This window comes from Caenorhabditis remanei, chromosome V (genome assembly GCF_010183535.1).
Source record: "Caenorhabditis remanei strain PX506 chromosome V, whole genome shotgun sequence".
Taxonomy (NCBI): Eukaryota; Metazoa; Nematoda; class Chromadorea; order Rhabditida; family Rhabditidae; genus Caenorhabditis; species Caenorhabditis remanei.
The window spans coordinates 2,847,739-2,866,411 of record NC_071332.1 but is presented as its reverse complement, the minus strand read 5'-3'; the positions used below and the strand labels follow the sequence as shown (position 1 = coordinate 2,866,411).

At 40.7% G+C, this 18,673-nt stretch overlaps 5 protein-coding genes across 5 annotated transcripts; 3 read left to right on the top strand and 2 right to left on the bottom strand.

The window, feature by feature from the left end:
* Nucleotides 1-194: 194 nt before the first annotated feature.
* On the top strand, nucleotides 195-770 carry GCK72_016953 (uncharacterized protein; the record flags this gene model as incomplete). Its single annotated transcript, XM_003104323.2, has 1 exon — nucleotides 195-770. One exon carries the CDS (start codon nucleotides 195-197, stop codon nucleotides 768-770), a length of 576 nt encoding a protein of 191 aa, XP_003104371.2.
* A 445-nt stretch (nucleotides 771-1,215) lies between these two features.
* Nucleotides 1,216-1,723, top strand: GCK72_016952 (uncharacterized protein; the record flags this gene model as incomplete). Its single annotated transcript, XM_053731794.1, has 3 exons — nucleotides 1,216-1,230; nucleotides 1,284-1,520; nucleotides 1,568-1,723. 3 exons carry the CDS (start codon nucleotides 1,216-1,218, stop codon nucleotides 1,721-1,723), a joined length of 408 nt encoding a protein of 135 aa, XP_053580707.1.
* Nucleotides 1,724-1,831: 108 nt separating this feature from the next.
* Nucleotides 1,832-9,504, bottom strand: GCK72_016951 (uncharacterized protein; the record flags this gene model as incomplete). Its single annotated transcript, XM_003104297.2, has 7 exons — nucleotides 1,832-2,006; nucleotides 2,055-2,230; nucleotides 2,427-2,483; nucleotides 4,156-4,291; nucleotides 5,189-5,282; nucleotides 7,785-7,893; nucleotides 9,445-9,504. The coding sequence occupies 7 exons, from the start codon at nucleotides 9,502-9,504 to the stop codon at nucleotides 1,832-1,834; spliced, it is 807 nt and encodes a 268-aa protein (XP_003104345.2).
* A 3,454-nt stretch (nucleotides 9,505-12,958) lies between these two features.
* GCK72_016950 (uncharacterized protein) lies at nucleotides 12,959-16,404 on the top strand (the record flags this gene model as incomplete). The annotated part of the gene is made up of 7 exons (XM_003104351.2): nucleotides 12,959-13,015; nucleotides 13,645-13,775; nucleotides 13,830-13,924; nucleotides 14,426-14,559; nucleotides 14,637-14,743; nucleotides 15,271-15,676; nucleotides 16,306-16,404. 7 exons carry the CDS (start codon nucleotides 12,959-12,961, stop codon nucleotides 16,402-16,404), a joined length of 1,029 nt encoding a protein of 342 aa, XP_003104399.2.
* Nucleotides 16,405-16,628: 224 nt separating this feature from the next.
* GCK72_016949 (uncharacterized protein) lies at nucleotides 16,629-18,667 on the bottom strand (the record flags this gene model as incomplete). Its single annotated transcript, XM_053731793.1, has 5 exons — nucleotides 16,629-16,790; nucleotides 16,869-16,978; nucleotides 17,556-17,637; nucleotides 17,729-17,875; nucleotides 18,638-18,667. The coding sequence occupies 5 exons, from the start codon at nucleotides 18,665-18,667 to the stop codon at nucleotides 16,629-16,631; spliced, it is 531 nt and encodes a 176-aa protein (XP_053580706.1).
* Nucleotides 18,668-18,673: the final 6 nt, after the last annotated feature.

The following is an 18,673-nucleotide window of genomic DNA, read 5'->3' as shown; positions in this document are numbered from 1 at the left end:
TTCGCGAAAATTGTATTTTCTGGCGGTTCTCACCCTCACGTCTCTTGTATTTATCGATTTTGAGCCAGATTTCGGCAAAATTGTTCCCAAATTGTCATTTATATCTACCTAATCGACTCTTCTTGTCTTCTCGCTCTCTTTTTCACTCCTGATAACCCAATTTAATTTTGTTTTCAGAACTTACAACTACTAACATGTCCGCTGAACCAGCCGGTACGACAAATTTCAAAGTCGAGTCAAAGGATGGTCAACAATTTGATATCTCCTATTTGGCCATGAAACATTCCAAAACACTCAAAGACCTTGCTCGTAGCGATGGTTACGATTCGACAAAACCAATCAAAGTGGAAGTCGATGAAAAATCGTTGAAGCGGATCGTCGATTGGTGTCATAAGCATGCAGAAGAAGATGTTTACGTGCTTGAAATGAAAGGCCCAAAGAATATGGTGATTCCACAAGGTGACGTGGGTTTTATTCCTATCTATTCGGATGAGCTATTCAACTTCATCGTCGCCGCCGACTATCTGAAAACCGACAAACTTCTGGATTACGCAAGCAAGAAGGTGGCTCTCATGGGGTATGGAAAGACTCCAAACGAGATGCGAGCGATCTATGGAATTCGAGATGTAGGCGCTGAGGAGCCGATGGTTGTGGAGGCACCTGCCGAAGACGTGGAGGCACCCGCCGAGATCGTGGAGGCACCCGTCGAGAACGTTGTCGCTGAACAAAGACCACGGACTTTTGGAAAGAAGAATCAGAAAAAGAAGTAGACTCTGTAATTTCATTCTGTGAATATTGTATATATCAATGTCTAAATTTGCTTATCATTCTTATATATAAAACGCATGTGGGGTTTGTCCATCTGTCCCAATGTCCGCAAATTTTGAGAAATGAGAAAGAAAGGCGGACGGGCCCAAAATCGAACTAGCGCTTTATGCGCAGAGACAGCCGCCTTGGACCACTCGGCCACGCGGACACATTTCTGAGAAGGTGAACAAGTAAATGAGGAGAGGCCAGCCGGATGAAGCGCCGAAGGCGCGGCAGCCAGGCTGGTTTTACATATTCTCTGAATAAGATCAATTGAGAATTCGAATATTTGCTATTGAATCGGTATTCGCTGCTGAGAAGTATTTCAAGCTATTTCAATTGTAATCTTATTTGTGCGTGTTAGAATTATCGACATCTTCTCATCTTTTTCGTCATTTCTCTAGGAAAATGGCAGAGTTCGAGGTGAGTTCCATCAGCTTCCTCATCAATTATATAACTTTTAAATAAATTTCCAGGTATCCATCCTAGCCCTATGCCTTCCCCTATGGTCATCTGCCTACAACATGTTAGCATCTCTCATTCCAGATGAGAAGACCGCCGATGTATTATATCTATATGCTCTTTTGTTCTACCTGTTAATCCCTGTCTCCGCGTACTTGGATCGTCTTCGTCAACGGTTTCATCGTCAAAGGATTCAAAGGGAGAACTTGTTTTACAGGGTGTTGATTAATCCGTACAGTTGGGTCGTGCCGGTGAGTACTGTACATGAAAATTTATTTAATTTTTCGAAAATTTTCAGGATAGCGGAGCCTTCTTCATCTTCATCCTTGCGTTCTTCACTCCCCACACTTTCCCTCGCTTAAATCTCAAAATATTCTGGATTTTTGTATATTTCGCTTTCAGCAGCTTATTGTACATTTATGGTCTCTTCGAATCCAATAATTGGTTGAAGTGAGATCTCTTTATTATTGTTATTTATCTTTCAATTTCACACACGCAATTATAAATTATTGGCTTTTTGAGTTAAGTTTTAGAAAATCTTTGAAATTTATCATTTTCGTGACTAAATCGACGGCGGGTTCGCACTGCTATCATTCTGTTGTGGCTGCTGCTGATAATTGATATTGGCCAGTGAGGTAGCTGTAGCGGCGGCTGACGGCGTCGTCGACATTCTGAGTGCCAGATGCTTCTGATAGAATTCATCGTCCGCCGGGAATGACGCTATTGAGTGGCCGAAACTATAAAAAATTATAAGTTTTTGATCTGAAAATCCTCTGAAAACTCACTTAGCAATAGGATTGGTGAAGGAATTCGAGTAGCTCGGCGACGCTGTGGGGTAAGGCATCGGACGTTGGTACGATTGATACCAGAATCCGTCTCGATTCAGTGCGCTCGAATACATGCCTTGTCGCATCAGTGTGTTGGCGGGATTCGCCAGAAATGAGTGTTGCGGATTGATTGTCTGAAAAAATAAAAATTTGTCAATGCGGAGGGAAGTTTTGCGAGCGGCGGCGAATCCTCTATTCTTATACGCCCTCCTACCCTAATCTCTTTCAGTGCACGAGTGGCGCAGTGGTAGTGGGCGCGGTCGTCACCCACAGGGTCAAGGGTTCGAGTTTTGCTCCCACCAAATCTTTTTTGTTTTGTCTTAAACCCACCTTATTCAATTGCTTCTCGTGTTTTCGATGCTTGGCACGCCGATTTTGGAACCACACCTGCAATATAAAATTGGATTACTTTGAGACAGCCAGGTGTCAAAACGATTACGTAACACACACACATACTCATAATTAAGGGGTACTGTAGGGGGGTGGAGCTACCGTAAACCCCCCACAAGACAGGAGAAGACTACTTCCGTTTTTGCGATACTTTTGTTCGTACCCCTCGTTTCCTTAAATGTCGATAGACTAGCACACATCGTTATAAAAACGAAAAAGAGCGCGGGCTCCACGGATATTGAGCATTGGCGAAGAAGAAGACGGGCGGCGCATAATTCAATTTGGGGAAGAAGGAGAAGAAGAAGACGTCCACACAAAGAGGACGAAAAGATTACGGTAGATTTTGAAGAAAGCTTCGAAGTGAGAGAAAAAGCGAAAAGTTGGGTCAGGAAGCCTGCGTCTTAAGGATTCTCGTAAGGTCAGATTAGGCCCGATCATTTCAAAAGTTATATGGTTGCATAGATCAAAGCTGGAGCTTCATTTTTGTAGTTGACAACTTTTTGATAGCTCCGCCCACTTTTGAGATACGCGCCTTTAAAGTTAAGGAGGGAGAGTGTGGAGGGAGATGAGAAACGCAGAGAAACGAGGATGTCAGTTAAAGATGAAATTTATATTTTTGAAAAGCCCTGGATTTGATCTACATTTTTGTAGTTGACAACTTTTTGATAGGAGTTAATCTAGAAAAGTTACAGCAGTTTGAAAAAAAAACGTTTTTTGTGATTTTTGCTAATTTTTGATAGCCTATAACTTTTCAGGGTGAACACCTAGAAAAAAGTTGTCAACTACAAAAATGAAGATCTAGATTTGATATACACAATAAATCTAAATTCAAAGGAATTGGAGCAATTACAGTAATCTCACAGCACCTACAGTAATCCAAAAACCAAAAAATTTGGGAAAAGTGGCTTTTTGCTCAAATTTTTCAGAAAACCGGTATTTTTGATTGCAATCACTTTGAAAAACGTGAAAAAAACATGTAAAATAGGCCAGAAATGAGTAAGAAAAAAATTTCAAAAAATTCCAAAAAAAATTTTTTTCAAAATTTTCTAGTGTCATTGTTCAACTACTCTCTTCAGCCTTCTCCCTCAAATCTCCTAAAAAATCCAAAACGCGTCTCAGGCACGCCAGCCCTTGTGAATCCCTCAATTTCCAGCTTTATCGTCTCCAGCTTCTAGATCACCAAGACTAAATCCAGAATCCCCTCCCTCTCTGACCAATTATCTCATCCCTGAGTGACTTCACACAAGCTCAATGACTAATCCTTCCCCCCTGAACCCTCCAGATGTTTAGTGGTGGATATTTAGCGCACAGTAGGTGGTCAGCCGGGATGGCACAACTATCTGTCCTCTTATAGAGAAGGCAGCAATTAACAATACAAGAGATGAATACGAAGTGGAAAAGGGGGAATAAGATGATGAACACAACACAGGAAGACAACAAATTAGTGCACATGTTATGTTAGATTTCATCTACTATTGTCTCAGGAGGCTGGCGTGTCGGAGGCGCGTGTGGTAGTCCTCAGGAAAGCTCAGAAACTTATACGCCCTCCACCCTATCGGTAGAAACTGTCGCCGGTGGTCGACCCGGGAACGCGCGCTCCTGTTGCGCAACAGGTCGCGGGTTCGAGTTTTCCCCCAAGCTCAAGTTTTTTTCTTTTTTTGAATCTCACCTGAATTCTCGCCTCATTCAACTTGGTGATCCTGGCCAACTCCTCCCTAACATAGATATCCGGATAATGACTCTTTTGAAACGCGGCGTCCAACTCCTGAAGTTGCTCCTGGGTGAACGTCGTCCGATGTCTCCGCCTGGAATTGAGACGCTCTGATTCGGGTCGCTCTAGGCTACACAGCCTGCAACGAGAGACCGGGTTACGGTAGTTGGGGTTATTGTTGTTAGTGAGAAAACCTATGATTCAAAAAATTCAAAAAAATTTTTTTTCGAAATTTTTAAAAAATTTTGGTTGGTCTTAAAAATCACGCTATAACTTTTCAGGATCCCATCGTATCAAAAAATTGTAAACTACAAAAATAAAGATCTAGATTTGATCTACTCAAAAAATTTAATTCTAGCACAGTGGGACCCTCTAGAGCATAGCTACGTCTAGTTGAAATCGACCAAAAAATTTTTGTCCAAAATTTAATACCTATTTAAAAACATTCATAACTTTTTAGGATTTTGTTGTATAAAAAAGTTGTCAACTACAAAAATGTGAATCCTGCTTTGATCTACATTTTGCGAAAAAGTTCATTAAGTTTAAGCATCAGGACGCTGAATTAGGATTGATCAAAGTTGAGCAACTTTTCAAAATTTGGATTTTTCAAATTTCAAAAATTTCAGAAAATGCTGAAAATATTCGAGTTTTCAATTGTTTTCTCAAAAACTGAACTCAGCTCACTGTAGTTAGGATTACTGTAACTCCAAATCATCAGAAATACTGTACCTACAGTAACCCAGCAACCAGAACTTCGAAATCCTAAACTTTGTGATGAGATCCTAGACTTCCAACTGTAGCAAAAAACGCGTCAAAGGTACGCCAGCCTAACCGACTTACAAATACTACAGTAACCCTATCATACTGTACTGGTCGCCAAAAGGCGCGCCAGCCTATTTAAGAACGCTACAGTAACCCAACGCGTCAAAGGCGCGCCAGCCCAACTCAACTACCGTAACCCCTTAGAAAAATTTTTCGTGTTCAGACTCACCTCGCTGGCGTATTCGTGACCCCGGCAATCGACGATCCAAAAACCGATCCACCACCGCCGATGCCCTCGGATTTAATCTTTTTGAATGCCCCATCTGCAAAACGAGAGAGAGGCTTAAAAATGGAAAGTCTTAAGGAACAGATGTTTCAGGGGGGAAATATTTCGAAATTTGCGCTTGTCTTACCGTAATAATCCATTGTGGTTGTGTTATGTTTTTAGGATTAGGGGTAGACACCCTGGCTACTAATCGAGAAGTGAATAAGAAAAAGGGGGGGGGGGACACTTCGCGCAAAGTCAAGAAGACTGAAGGAAAGGATACAATGGGGGGGGGGGAGGAAAAGGATAAGAGTGAGCATCTGGCAACAGGCGTCATAATTGGGTGGGTGAGGAGGAGAAGAAGAGCACATGCTCCATTGAATTTTTCGAGAGGGGGGGGGAGTACCGTCACAGAGTTGGTGCGGACAGAGCTTGCGGAGATTATGGAGCTGGGAGGTCTTGAATCTTAGGCGCTTCTGATTTTCAGATCCTCTGTCTCAGTGAACGGGCTAGAGGAGTCAGCGGGTCGCTCGGAGCTGGGAGGTCTCCGAGACTCAGATTCCCAGAGTCTTGAAACTTCTGAATATCGGATCCTTAGGGCCTGGGTGGATCGAAAATTCCTAGAGGAATCGGGTTTTAAGGATTTCAGTACTCTAGGATTTCGGATCTTCAGAGCCTCAGAGTTCTCGGACCCAGTAAACTAGGACAGGGAGGATGTTCAGGGTTTCAAGAGTTTCAGGATCCTTGATTTTGAGAACCTTGGAGCATCGAAATGTCGGAACCTTAGACCTTCAGAGACCTGGACCCTCAGGACCCAGTAAACTAAGTCAGAGAGAATTTCAGGATTCAGGAGCTTCAGATTCCGAGAATCCTCCAACGTCAGAAACTTGAAACGTCGCACTATTGGAGGCTAGCGGAGTCAGGATCTAAAGATGTTGAAACCAGAAAGTTCGATTTCTTAGATTTTAGGGATTTCAGAATTTTAGAATTCTCGGAACCTCAGATCCTCAAACTCTTGAATATTCAGGAATGAAACTGTCGAAGCCTTAGAGATTCGGAGCCTTGGATCTTAGAGAAATTGGAGCGAATATCAACGAAGCCCTTATATTTTCAGATTTCTAAAACACCAATACATTCAGGTTTCAGAATTTCAAATTCACAGATTCATAAATTGTCAGTAATCTCCAAAATTCTAAAATTCAAGATTTCGGGGATCCCACGTTTTCCAGGTTTTAGGGTTTTAGGCTTCTAGAATTTCGAACCCCATACTTGTCAACGGGCCGACACGAGCCGACACGGGCCGGCTCGTAACTCGCGTCAAAATGAATATTATGAGCTGAAAAATATACCAAAATGTAGATTTCGACGAGTTCTATGTCCGTGACCTACTACGGGCCGGATGGCTATTCGTTAATGTGCCGCGGGCCGGGAAAAAGTGCCAAAAAACGCGAAAATGGCCAAGAAAGCCATTCTAGCCCGGCCCGCGGCATATTAACGGATAGACATCCGGCCCGTAGTAGGCCACGGCCATAGAACTCGTCGAGATCTACATTTTGGTATATTTTTCAGCTCATAATATTCATTTTGACGCGAGTTACGAGCCGGCCCGTGTCGGCTCGTGTCGGCCCGTTGACAAGTATGCGAACCCCGAACTTTGGGTCTCAAAATTTCAGAATCTCAAATTTTTAAATTTTCAAGCTCTTGGATATCGAAAATTTCAGATCTTAGAGCTAAAAGTCTCAAATTCTAATCCTCGGATCCTAAAACTCGTAGGCTATCACAATTTAGGAACTTTAATCATAAATAACTCTCAGCTCGGAGATTTCGATGACTTCGAGGCTCAAACTTTCACATATCTTGATTTTCAGAGATTCAAAGCTTCAAGCCTCGGAGGTCTTGGATCCGGGTATACAGGTCCCCAGATGTTTGAACCAAAGATTTTCAGAATTTCAAGTTTTTCAAGCTTCAAAATCTTATCAGCCCCCAATCCTAGGCGTCAGACCCCTTTAAGCATAAAACCTCCAGATTTTTCACACCTACAGACATTAGTGACCTCAAAAGGTATGGGTCCTCAGGCAGAGACCTCAAACCCTTTAGCAGTAAAAAACGGAGATTCTTGGATTTACAAATTTTTACAAAAACTTAAACCACAGACCCTTAAAACTTTAAGCGCACTAAGCCTTGCACTCTCTAATCCTTAAAATAACTTTTTACAATCCCCCGGCCCTCAGAAATTCATACAGGTGCCAAGACTTAAGACCAGATGGCTCGGAATCTTGAATCCTAAGATCATCAAAACCAACACGCCCCTCTTAAGCGCCCAGTGGGATACCTTTGACGGTTGCATAAGTGTAATAAAACCAGCACTTGACACATGAAAAAGGGGGACACCTCTAGCCGTCATAAGGGTCCGTGGACTGACTAGAGGAGGCACCACATCAAATATGACTCCCCCACGCGCGCGCGCGCGCAAATCTGATATATTCTGAGTGATGTAATTTTCGATTTTTCGTGGCTCCTCCCAAAAGAACCTCTAAAAACTCAAAAAAAGTGAACCAACCTGACGGATCGGAAATCGGTCGAAGCGATGCGGAAACATCCAAAGAGCTCGGGTAATAGGCGGTGAAGTCGTGCAGGGAGACGCCGAGATCTTTCACTTTTTCTTGGAACTGAAATTGGGGGAAGGGTTACGGTAGGTTAGGTATCGGCGGGATCACTGTAAGGATCTGATGGTGGTGAGCGCACTCTTCCGTGACTACCGTAGTCATAGGCTTATAAACTTGACACCTCCTATTGTAGTGCTTAGCTAAACGGCGGATATGTATAGCTATAGGGCGCAGAGCTAGGGTTACGGTAGCTGTAGCAAACTACAACTAGGATCTCAAGCTGTTGAGCGCGTCAGGCAGTGAGCAACGGACGCTGGTACGGGCGGTACTTTTCCGTAGTCTTAGTGCTAAACTAAGCGGCGGATACGGTAGTTATAGACGTGAGAGATAAGGTGATTGTAGCAAACTACAGCTCAGTAGTGAAACGCAGACCTTGTTGTTCTAAGTGTTGGTATACGGTACCTAGAGGAGCAGCCTTATCTAGAGCTGGCACAGTGCCAAGTACACTTTTACAGCGTCAAAAGTATATTAGTTGTGTAGATAAAGATTAGGGCTATATTTTTGTAGTTGACAACTTTTTGATAGCGATTCACGATTTTGAGATACGCGTCTTTAAAGATGGTGGCGTGTGGCGTGTTGTTGAGTGAGCTTCGAACCTTCATATCTCTCTAGGGTGAATAGCTATCAAAAAGTTGTCAACTACAAAAATGAAGCTCTACACGTAATCTACACAATAAATATAAATACAACCGCATTGGAAAATTTTGTGACATCGTGACGGGACCTCAAAAATAGCCAACCACAATCAATGAGACTTTGTAGATCACAAGATATCTCCTATCTCCCCAGGTTTTACTTGGACTAGAAAGTTGTCAACTACAAAAATGAAGCTCTAGACTAGATCTACACAACTAATATACTTCTGAGCCAAAAAAAAGTACCTGACCCTATAAAATGGTGCCAACACTTCCTTTCTTGAGCCGAAGTCAATAAGGTTATAGATCACAAGATATCTCCTATCTCCCCAGGTTGTGTTTGGATTAGAAAGTTGTCAACTACAAAAATGAAGCTCTAGACATGATCTACACAACTAATATACATTTGACACTGTAAAACGGCACCTACGGTACCTAACACCGCGCCAATCTGTCAAGCTCATAATCATAGGAAGATCCTACCTATTTCATTAAGCTGTGAGGATTCTATAGAAAAGTTGTTGACCGCCAAATTTTATGATTTGCAAAATGCCAGAAAATCCAAAAACCAAAAGAAAAAAGCTGATCACCAGCACCATCCACAAAAAAGAAGCCAAACTGAGGGTATGTGTGTGTGTGTGCCACTGATCGTGAGAGCATCTAACAATCAAATTTCCATAATGAATTTATGAGGGGAAGACACACACACACACAGAGACTCCTCCCCAACACACACAAGTCTTCCGAAAAAGGCAAGAATATTGTGCTGAGCTGAGCGCCAGAAAAGTTAATTATGGAGCTCTCGGCGCTTCGTCGTCGGGGAAAGAGGGGGGCGCCACACACCAAATCGTATTACTGTTTATTTCGTTTGCATCGTTAAGGGGCTCCAGAAGCTCCAGAAGAGCTCCAGAATTCTTACCTGGGAGACCGTCGAAGCGCCGCCGCCACCGCCACCACCGTTCAACAAATTGTCGCTCATCGTTGTCGCGGAGCCGGCACCGTCAGTAAAGTAGTGAGAAGACGTCGTGGTGAAAGGGGGTATTCTGAAGAGAAAGAGAGCGTGGAGGCCCTGACTGGTGGTTGCTCCTCCCTCTACCCTCGACACCGTACCCCCCCTCCCTACCCGACGGATAGGTACCCAAGCCACGCCCACTTTTTCGAGGCGATTGGTTTGAGACGACGACGGCGGAGCACACAGCCTTGATTAGATTATCTCTTCTTCTTCTTCCACTTAGGTTGACTCTCTCTCTATAATTGAGTTTAGGAAGGAGCCGAATTCGGGAAGGGGAGCCTAGGCGGGGTGGCGATAATCGCAATTAGGATAGGGGGGGAGTGAAAATAGAAAATAAGGGAGATGTGTTCGGATTTAGGGGGGAGAAGAAATAGGATTATGAGAAAAAGAAAATGCGCTCTATTGCAAATACTGAAAAACGAGCTAAGAAATGATTGCGGTGGAGCGCACTATTAGCGGCCCACCCCCTCTTACAACTGCGCCCCACCGCAAACGAGAGAGTATCGGTGAGAGACGCAGAATTTTTTCTCGCGCGAACAAATATTTTTTACCATTTTTGACCTATTTTCGCTGTTTTTAAGAACAAATTACATAAAAACTTTCGAAAAATAGTGAAAATAGGTCAAAAACTGGGAAAATAATTGTTGGCGCGAGAAAAAAATCTGCGTCTCTCGCCGATACTCTCTCGTTTGCGGTGGGGCGCAGTTGTAACGAATTTGCTCGGCTAATAGCTGTCAGATGTCCGGATCCACAGATGGACATTGAGAATCTAAAGAAATCAGAAACTTGAGAATTTTTCTTGTTTTTACAAGATTTTGGACATCCGGATGTGATGGACACACAGACAGACATCCGGACAAACAAACTATTTGAAACTCCAAAAAACATGTTTTCTTCTCAAAAATCGGATAAGCTCGCTTTTGTTTTTAGGATTGAGGTTTGAAGAGCTGGGTACAGTTTCACAAGGTCAAAAGTATATGAGTTGTGAAGATCAAAACCAGGGCTACATTTTTGTAGTTAACAACTTTTTGATAGCTCCGCCCACTTTTGGGATATGAGTCTTTAAAGATGCAGGAGGGAGCGCCCATAGTTAACTTCAAACTTTCATATCTCGCTATTATGAATTCATTTTTATCTGTGCATGAGAAGTCCGCGCCGCACTCACGCGGCGGCCACGCCCATTTCTTGCAGCAGTGTTCAAAAATTGAACGCAGCGTTGAAATCGGGGTGGGCGTGGTCGCCGCGCGAGTGCGGCGCGGACTTCTCATGCACAGATAAAAATGAATTCATAATAGGGTGGATAGTTATCAAAAAACTTCCAATTATAAAAATGTAGAGCTAGATTTGATCTACAAAAATAATATAAACTTGAAATGATTTGAAAACATATGTTTGATCTACAAGCTTTCAAATTTTGATGAACATTTTTCAGCTCAAAAATGATTGATTTTGAAAATCAAATTGAATTTTGTTTCATTTTTTTCAAATAAATTTGTATTTTTCTTCATCTGCCCGAATAAAAATCCTCTTAAAAAGTGAAACCAGGGGGGGGGTCTTGGCATCTGGATACACAGACAGATGGTCATCAGATTTTGTTGCGAAATTGAATAGAAACGTTTGTTTTTTTTCTATACTGGAATCTGCAAATATGTGTATTATTGAGTAGTGAGTTTCGAATCTGAAAGATCTGAAGAATTTGAAAGATAAAAAGTGAAAAATTTTGAGAAAATTTGAAATATTTGTTTTCAAACAATTCAAGATTTATATTATTTGTGTAGATCAAAAAAAAAGTTTCATTTTTGTAGTTGATAACTTTTTGATTTAAAAAAAAAATTCAATTCACGCGAATTCTAACTAAAACTGAAGCTGACATTGAAATCTGTATAAACCTATGTATATTATTTCAGATGATCATTTCTCTGCAGTCTGTCTTTTGCTCTGTACGTCCGGATGTCCATCTCACTGAAAATCTGCAGGAATAATCCAAAAATTGGTGTACAGACACTTTAAATTCTGCAAGAGATTCAGGTAATTTTTAAGAACAAAAACCTCAAAAAAAATTCCCAAAAAACACAAATTTTCAGCCCAAAAATGCTGAAAACAGTTAGTGCTGGCCGAACTTTTGTTTTTTGGGTTTCAAGGCCACGGAACGTTTTTTCCCCCAGTTTTTCTCATAATTTTTCTTAAAATGCATCCTTTTCACAGTATGGATAGGCTGACAACACTGAAAACACGAAAAATTAAAGAATAATAACGAAATGAACCGGTGGAAGAACTTTCGGTAGCCTAGAAACACAAAAAAACAAAAAGTTCGGCCAGCACTGGTTATTTCGAGCATTTTTGCGCTGAAAATTCGATTTTTAAGGGAGTTTTTGAGTATTTTCGAAGGAATATCCAAACATGTTTCCAGATTTTCGAAATCCTCCCTTTAGTCTAGGTAAGCTATCAGTATTTGGAAAACAGGGACGTGTTGAAACCAGTCATTTGGCAACTTTGGGGATTCCTATACTTTTTCTTGGACCGGCTTGGCCCGGTTGATTGAGACCAAAAGTCAAAATTCAAGTTTTTTCGAATTTGTTGTTTTTTTTTTGTTGCAAAAAGTCAAATTTTGGATTTATTATGATTCTGAATTAGAAGAACGTCTGACAAATTGTCAAAAGTGTTCGATTTTCAAAAAAAAATTCGCGGGCTGGAACACGCATAAGTTGTGGGCGGAGCTAAAACTGCAAACGGCGCGGTTCTTAATTTGGAAAAAAAACAAAACTTAGAACCGCGCCGCTTAATTAAGCTTGCAGTTTAAGCTCCGCCCATAACTTTATGCGCTTGCAAAAATGTCCCAGTTTCAAAACCTCCTTCTCTGCGTCTCGCCGTTTCCCACGCTATTTCTCAATCGTGATGGTGCAGTCCCGAATTAGAACCGCCGTCAAATCTAGAAACCATTTTTTTAATCGGTTCTGATTCGTACCAGTTTTGATCCGGGCGGTTCTAATTCGGGGGCAACACCATGTAGACCCCCCTTATGACAATCCTTTGACCCTCCCCTCCAAAATGCTCAATTTAGGGAAAAACCCAAATTTTTTGCCCTGTTAGAGTCCAATCAACTATCTCCGTCCCCATAAAAAAAAACATGTCCTCAATCAAAAAATTTCCTCGAAGACCACCCATCATCATCATCATCATAGTCCCCCCCACCCCTCCCTCACAATCCCAAAAATTTGATTTGCCTTTTCCCAAAGAAGGGAAAAAATTGTGTGCCTCCATCCATCGCCTCCCTTCCCTCCAGAATCTTCTCGTTTTACTCTTTTGCTCCGCCCGTCTTCTTCTCCGCCCGTCCGTTCATCCGGAGACTCGTTAGTCCTCTTTTAGTTTTTTTTGGATTTTTGTTTAAATTTTTTCAAAAAAACTTTGTGTTTTGAGTTCAATGGCATCGAGCGGACCACGATGGGGTTTGTATCCGTTATTGGCGGTGGTGGCCGTGGTGAGTTTACCTTATCAGTGGAGCGCACTTGCTGTCAATGTTAGAAAGTGCGCTCCACTGATAACACGGAGATTGTGATTGGAGCGTACTTACCGGAAGGTGTTGGAAAGTGCGCTCCAATGGCAACTCTGTAGTTTGGAGCGTACTTTCCTATAATGTAAATGCGCTCTACTGACATTACCTGAAACTTGGCAACAGAGCGCATTTGCTTTATCTTAAGCTTCAAAGTTACTATAATAATAACTTTATCAGTAGAGCACACTTGTTATCAAAGGGTTTATGTGTCAGAAAGTGCGCTCCACTGAGAGCATAAAAGTTGTGATTAGAGCGCATTTGCTAGAAACATTTTTCTGATAGCAAGTGCGCTCCAATGGTAAAACAAAATGTTATTGTCATTAGAGCGCACTTCGAAACTCATAGAATCCTGCGACCAGCGCGCTCTAATCTTGTCAATGAGGCGCACTTACTAAAGCAAAAGTTTTCTGATAGCAAGTGGGCTCTAATGACAAAATAACAAAGTTGTCAAGAGAGCGCATTTGCATCAACTTGCAATCAGAAGGATTTATCTGGAAAGTAAAAATATGTCATTGTCAGTAGAGCGCATTTACCCAAAATCTCTTTTTTTTCAGTTCGAATTCGCACTTGGTGGATCTCACATCGCCTATTGCTCCCCTCTATTCTTCCTATTATTCCCATTTATTAATGCGACTTTCGGGTTGGTCACAGCGTTCCACGCCATATTTCTGAGGTACCCCAATCGGTGAGTCACTTATCATTAGAGCGTACTTGCCACCCTCCAATTTTTTGAGTTCAGATGTGACTTCTACCTACAGCTAACATGTTCATCAATTGGATTCTTCTTTTTCTTCTCATCGTTAATGGAAACTTATTGCATCAATGAGTTTAAATGTTAGTAGATTTTTCGAAAAAATAAAAAAAGTTCAACTTTGGAAGCTTATAACTCTGCTATATAATGTTCAATCAGCTCCAAATTATATTAGTTGTGTAGATCAAAAACAGGGCTAGATTTTTGCAATTGAAAGTTTTTTGATAGCTATTCACCCTACAGAGATACGGGGCTTCAAAGTTACCCCATGTAGATAGCTGCGAGAGAGAGGGAGGGGGAGCGACGCAGAGAAGCGAGACGCCCTCCTCTTTTTGCACACTCTCTCGCCTACAGGGTAGTCTCAGGAAACCCGTTGTATCTCGACAGCGTGAAGAGCTATCAAAAAACTTTTAACTGCAAAAATGTAGCCCTATTTTTGATCTACACAACCATAATATTTTCACAAAATTTGAAGCTCAACCGAGACAGCTACGTAGATTCAAAGTTGACCAATTTTTCACCAAAATTTCTTCAGAAAAATGAAAAAAAAATTACAGTAACCCCTACAATTTTATATTTTCCAGACGCCGACGAGACAATAAAAGACGGTGTCTGCCACGGGTTGAAATATCGAACCATAGCGATGGTTGGGTCTTGCAACGATCTTCTTGCAAATCTACAGTTGTCGATATTGGATAAATTGGGATGGGAGCCGAAGGTATGAAAGTGCGCTCTATTGAAACTTTGTCCAGTAGAGCGCATTTGCAAACTAAACTGCAATTTTTCGGCTTTCAGGAACGCGAATGGATCCGATTCTTCACTTCAATATCGTTGACCATCTTGTCTGGAACTCAACTTTTAATTTGTACTTTTCTCACATTTTATAGTGCAGTGGAGACAAAGTGAGTCTTTGGAAAAAAAATGGGGATTACTGTAACTTTTTTCTCTTTTTTCTGATGAATTTTAGGTAAAAAATTGGTCAACTTTGAACCTACGTAGCAGTCTCAGTTCTGCATTAAATTTAATGAAAATAATATAGTTGTGTAGATCAAAAATAGGGCTACATTTTTGTAGTTAAAAGTTTTTTGATAGCTATCCACACTTTTGAGATACAAGGGGTTTTCTGTCGCCTCTAGGAGGCGCGAGAGAGTGTGCAAAAAGAGGAGGGGCGTCTCGCTTCTCTGCGTCTCCTCCCTCCCTCCCCCTGGCGCGAGGCTACATGCCTAACTTTAAAGGCGCATAACTCGAAGGCGTGAATAGCTATCAAAAACTTTCAATTGCAAAAATGTAGCCCTATTTTTGATCTACACATCCAAAATAATTTGGAGCTGATTGGACATTATATAGCAGAGTTACAAGCATCCAAAGTTGAGCAATTTTCAGATTTTTTTTCAGATGATTCAAAAAAAATTTCCAATTTTTTTTGCAGAATCCGTCTCTACTCATACCACTATCAAGTGGTCATATCCATCTTTCTCATCGTCGTCTCCTTCTTCCATCTCCGCTATTGTTGCACATTTTTCTTCCTCCATCTCCCACTAGCCATCGGTCTATTCTCCCTGCTTCAGGGCGTCGTCTCCTGGCGTACAAAGTGTCATGGATCGACGACACGGGCGGTGAATATCGTGGGCGCCGCGTTCGCAGTCCTTCTGAATGCGACGACGAGTTTCGGAATATTCTGTTGGTTCAATCGGAATACAGTACCCCATATGATCACTCGTCACTGTCATTGGCTATCCCATCGGGAGGCTTACTGTATGCGTGTCGTGCATTTCACGCATCCTTATATCGATTGGTTACCACAAGAGACTGAAAGAGAGATCGCCGCTATTCAGGTAGATCAAACTTTTCTTGCTCGAATTTTCACGCGGAACCTTATCAATTTTCGAATTCAGCTCATCGAAAGCTTTCAGAAAAGTATAATCATGCCCACATTCTGTTCAAGTCGGGTCTCACCACGAAAACTTCGGTATGCGCCTTTAAAGCAGGGGTACTGTAGTTTTTGTGGTGGGACTCAGTTAGCACGGAATGCAGTCATGATTATACTTTTCTGAAAGCTCTCACCTTACTGGATATGAAAATCTCTTTCAAAAAATAGCTTGACCTCATTTTCCAGGCTAAAATCGTTTTCAAGCTTTTTCTCAATTCCCTTAAACTTTCATGCAAAATCATATCGATTTTCGAATTCAGTTCATCGAGAGCTTTCAGAAAAGTATAATCATGACTGTATACTGTTCAAGTTGGGTCTCACCACGAAAACTACAGTATGCGCCTTTAAAACATGGGTACTGTAGTTTTCGTGGTGAGACCCAATTAGCACAGAATATACTCATGATTATACTTTTCTGAAAGCTCTCATCGAGCTGAATCCAAATCCGTTCTTAAAATCCCAAAATTCCAAGTCCCCGCAATTTTTCGGTAGAGCGCGCTTGCATCATCAAACTTAAAATTTCCAAAATTTTAGATCACCGTCCACACCCTGCTATTCATCTTCTCCTGCATCCAATTCGCCATTTCAATGCGATCAGCATTCTCAACCAAAAAACAATATTTGTACTATTGAGAGAGAGTGCAAGTGCGCTCCATTGCTAATTTCATGAAAAATGAAGGTTTTATTGAGTTTTTAGTGATAGAAAACAGAAGAAATGTTTAAAAACGGGGAAACGAGGGAAAATAGTAGGAAAAGTGGCAGAATGTAGGAAAAGAAAATTTTAGGAAAATGGAAAAAAAAATTTTCGATCAAAAAAAAAAAATTTTTCGAAAAATTCTTTTTCTCAAAAACTGGAATTATTTCTTCTTTGGATCACGGACAGTGGTGAATTGAGCATCGAAATCGCTGATTTCGACGGCTTCCATCGCTTTATCGTCAAAGTCGACCCATTCCTTCTCGCTCAAATCAATCTCGCGGAACGGTTTTCCAGTCTCGATACTATTCGCAATCCAGTCGCCCTGAAATCCAAAAATTCAGTTTTGATGGCCTAGAAAATGCAAAAACTCGGCCATGGCCGCATTTTCTAGGCCACTAACATTTGGATTGAAATCGAATGGCTCGATTCCGCGACAATCGAAGACGGCGATTTGTTGCCATTGCTCGTTTTTGTCGACATTGTAGCTTTTGAAGTGGTCGGGGAGAATTGCTGAAAATTTTTTGAATTTTTGAAAAAAAATTTAAAAAAATTTTTTTTTTTGAATTAAAATTTTTTTTTTTTGAAATTTTCGAAATTCAGAGCTAAAATTTTGATTTTAGAGTAAACAACGGATTTTTGAAGTATAAACTAATTAATTAATGCGCTTTTCTAGTTAAAAACTCTGAAAATCTGAAATCGGGTCAAAAATCATAATTTTAAACTATTTTTTCTGAAAACACAATTTTTTTTTGTCAAAAATCATCGAATTTCTCGATTTTAAGATATTTTTCGCGAAATTTTCACTTGAAAACCCCATTTTTCGCTATTTTTCACTAAAAGGGTTACTGTAGGACAACTGTCGTCAAATCAAATGCACTCCGGTCCGCAAACACCGCCACGTCAGAATGCACACGAAAAAAAAATTTTCAAATCGGAAATTGAATAAAAATATTCTAAAAATCCTATTTTCGTGGTGTTTTAAAGCGGAAAATTGGGTTTTTAGTGGATTTTTTTGCTTTCTAACAGGTTTTTTGAACCAAAATTGAGTGAAAATTCCAGATTTTCAGCGATTTTCGGTCTCACTAACTCAATGTATTGACTCTTCCACACAATTTGCACTTTTCCACCAGATTCGCCTCGCCACGACTTCCGGGAACATCGAGCATCTCCTAAAAATGGACAAAAATAGGCATTTTATTCAAAAAAAACGAAAAAAAAGGAAAATTCCAGAATTTTTTTTTCATTGTTAAATTATCTCACATTGAGCACGACATACTGCCAATGATCGGGTGCCTCTCCACAATTCGTGCATTTCAATTTCAGATGCCAATGGAATGTTTCAGTGTCGTCGGGGCGGAGTTCGGTGACTCCTTTCAGTTGACATTTCAGCTCGAGAGCGAGAAATGGCTGCAAATTTTTGGTGAAAAAAAACTAAAAAATTCGATTTTTCAGTGTAAAATATTGAAACTTTCCTTGTTTTACATCATTCTCCTCTAAAAATCCTATGAAAATCACGAAAATTGAATGAAATTTCCAACTTGTCCACGTGGAGTACACGATGGAGTTCGGTGGAGCGCGGTTGCGAAAATATTAAAATTTTTGGGTTTTTTCTAGAATTTTTCCCTCGTTTTTACTTTGAGAATCATCATAGTTAGGACAGTGTGAAGAAATTTATAATTTTGACAGAAAAACCGAAAAATTAAGTTTTTTTCAAAATTTTTAAGTTTTTGAAATTTCAGGTTTTATAACATTATCGGTGGTATTCTCTGCAAAGAAAACTAAGAAAATCGTCGAAAATCGATTAAAACCCCTAAAACTAAGTCAAAATCAATCTTCGCGCCTTGTCCACGTGGAGTACACGAGCGAGTTCGGTGGAGCGCGATTGCCAAAAATTTCAAATTTTTGGGTTTTCAGGGGAATTTTTCGCTAGATTCTTTATTTAATGTCATCAGAAACTAATAATTCATGGAAAATATGTATTTTTGAGTGAAAAAAATGAAAAAAAAAAGATAATTTTTCAGATTTTAAAAAGTTTTTTTGTCGATTTTGCGTTTCTTTCTCAATTTTTGTGAAATAGTGAATTTTTTATACAAAAACATGCTGAAAATTGGGAAAAAAACCCTTGAAAACGGCTGAAAAACTCATTTTCAGCTTGTCCACGTGAAGTACACGACTGAGTTCGGTGGAGCGCGATTGCATTTTTTC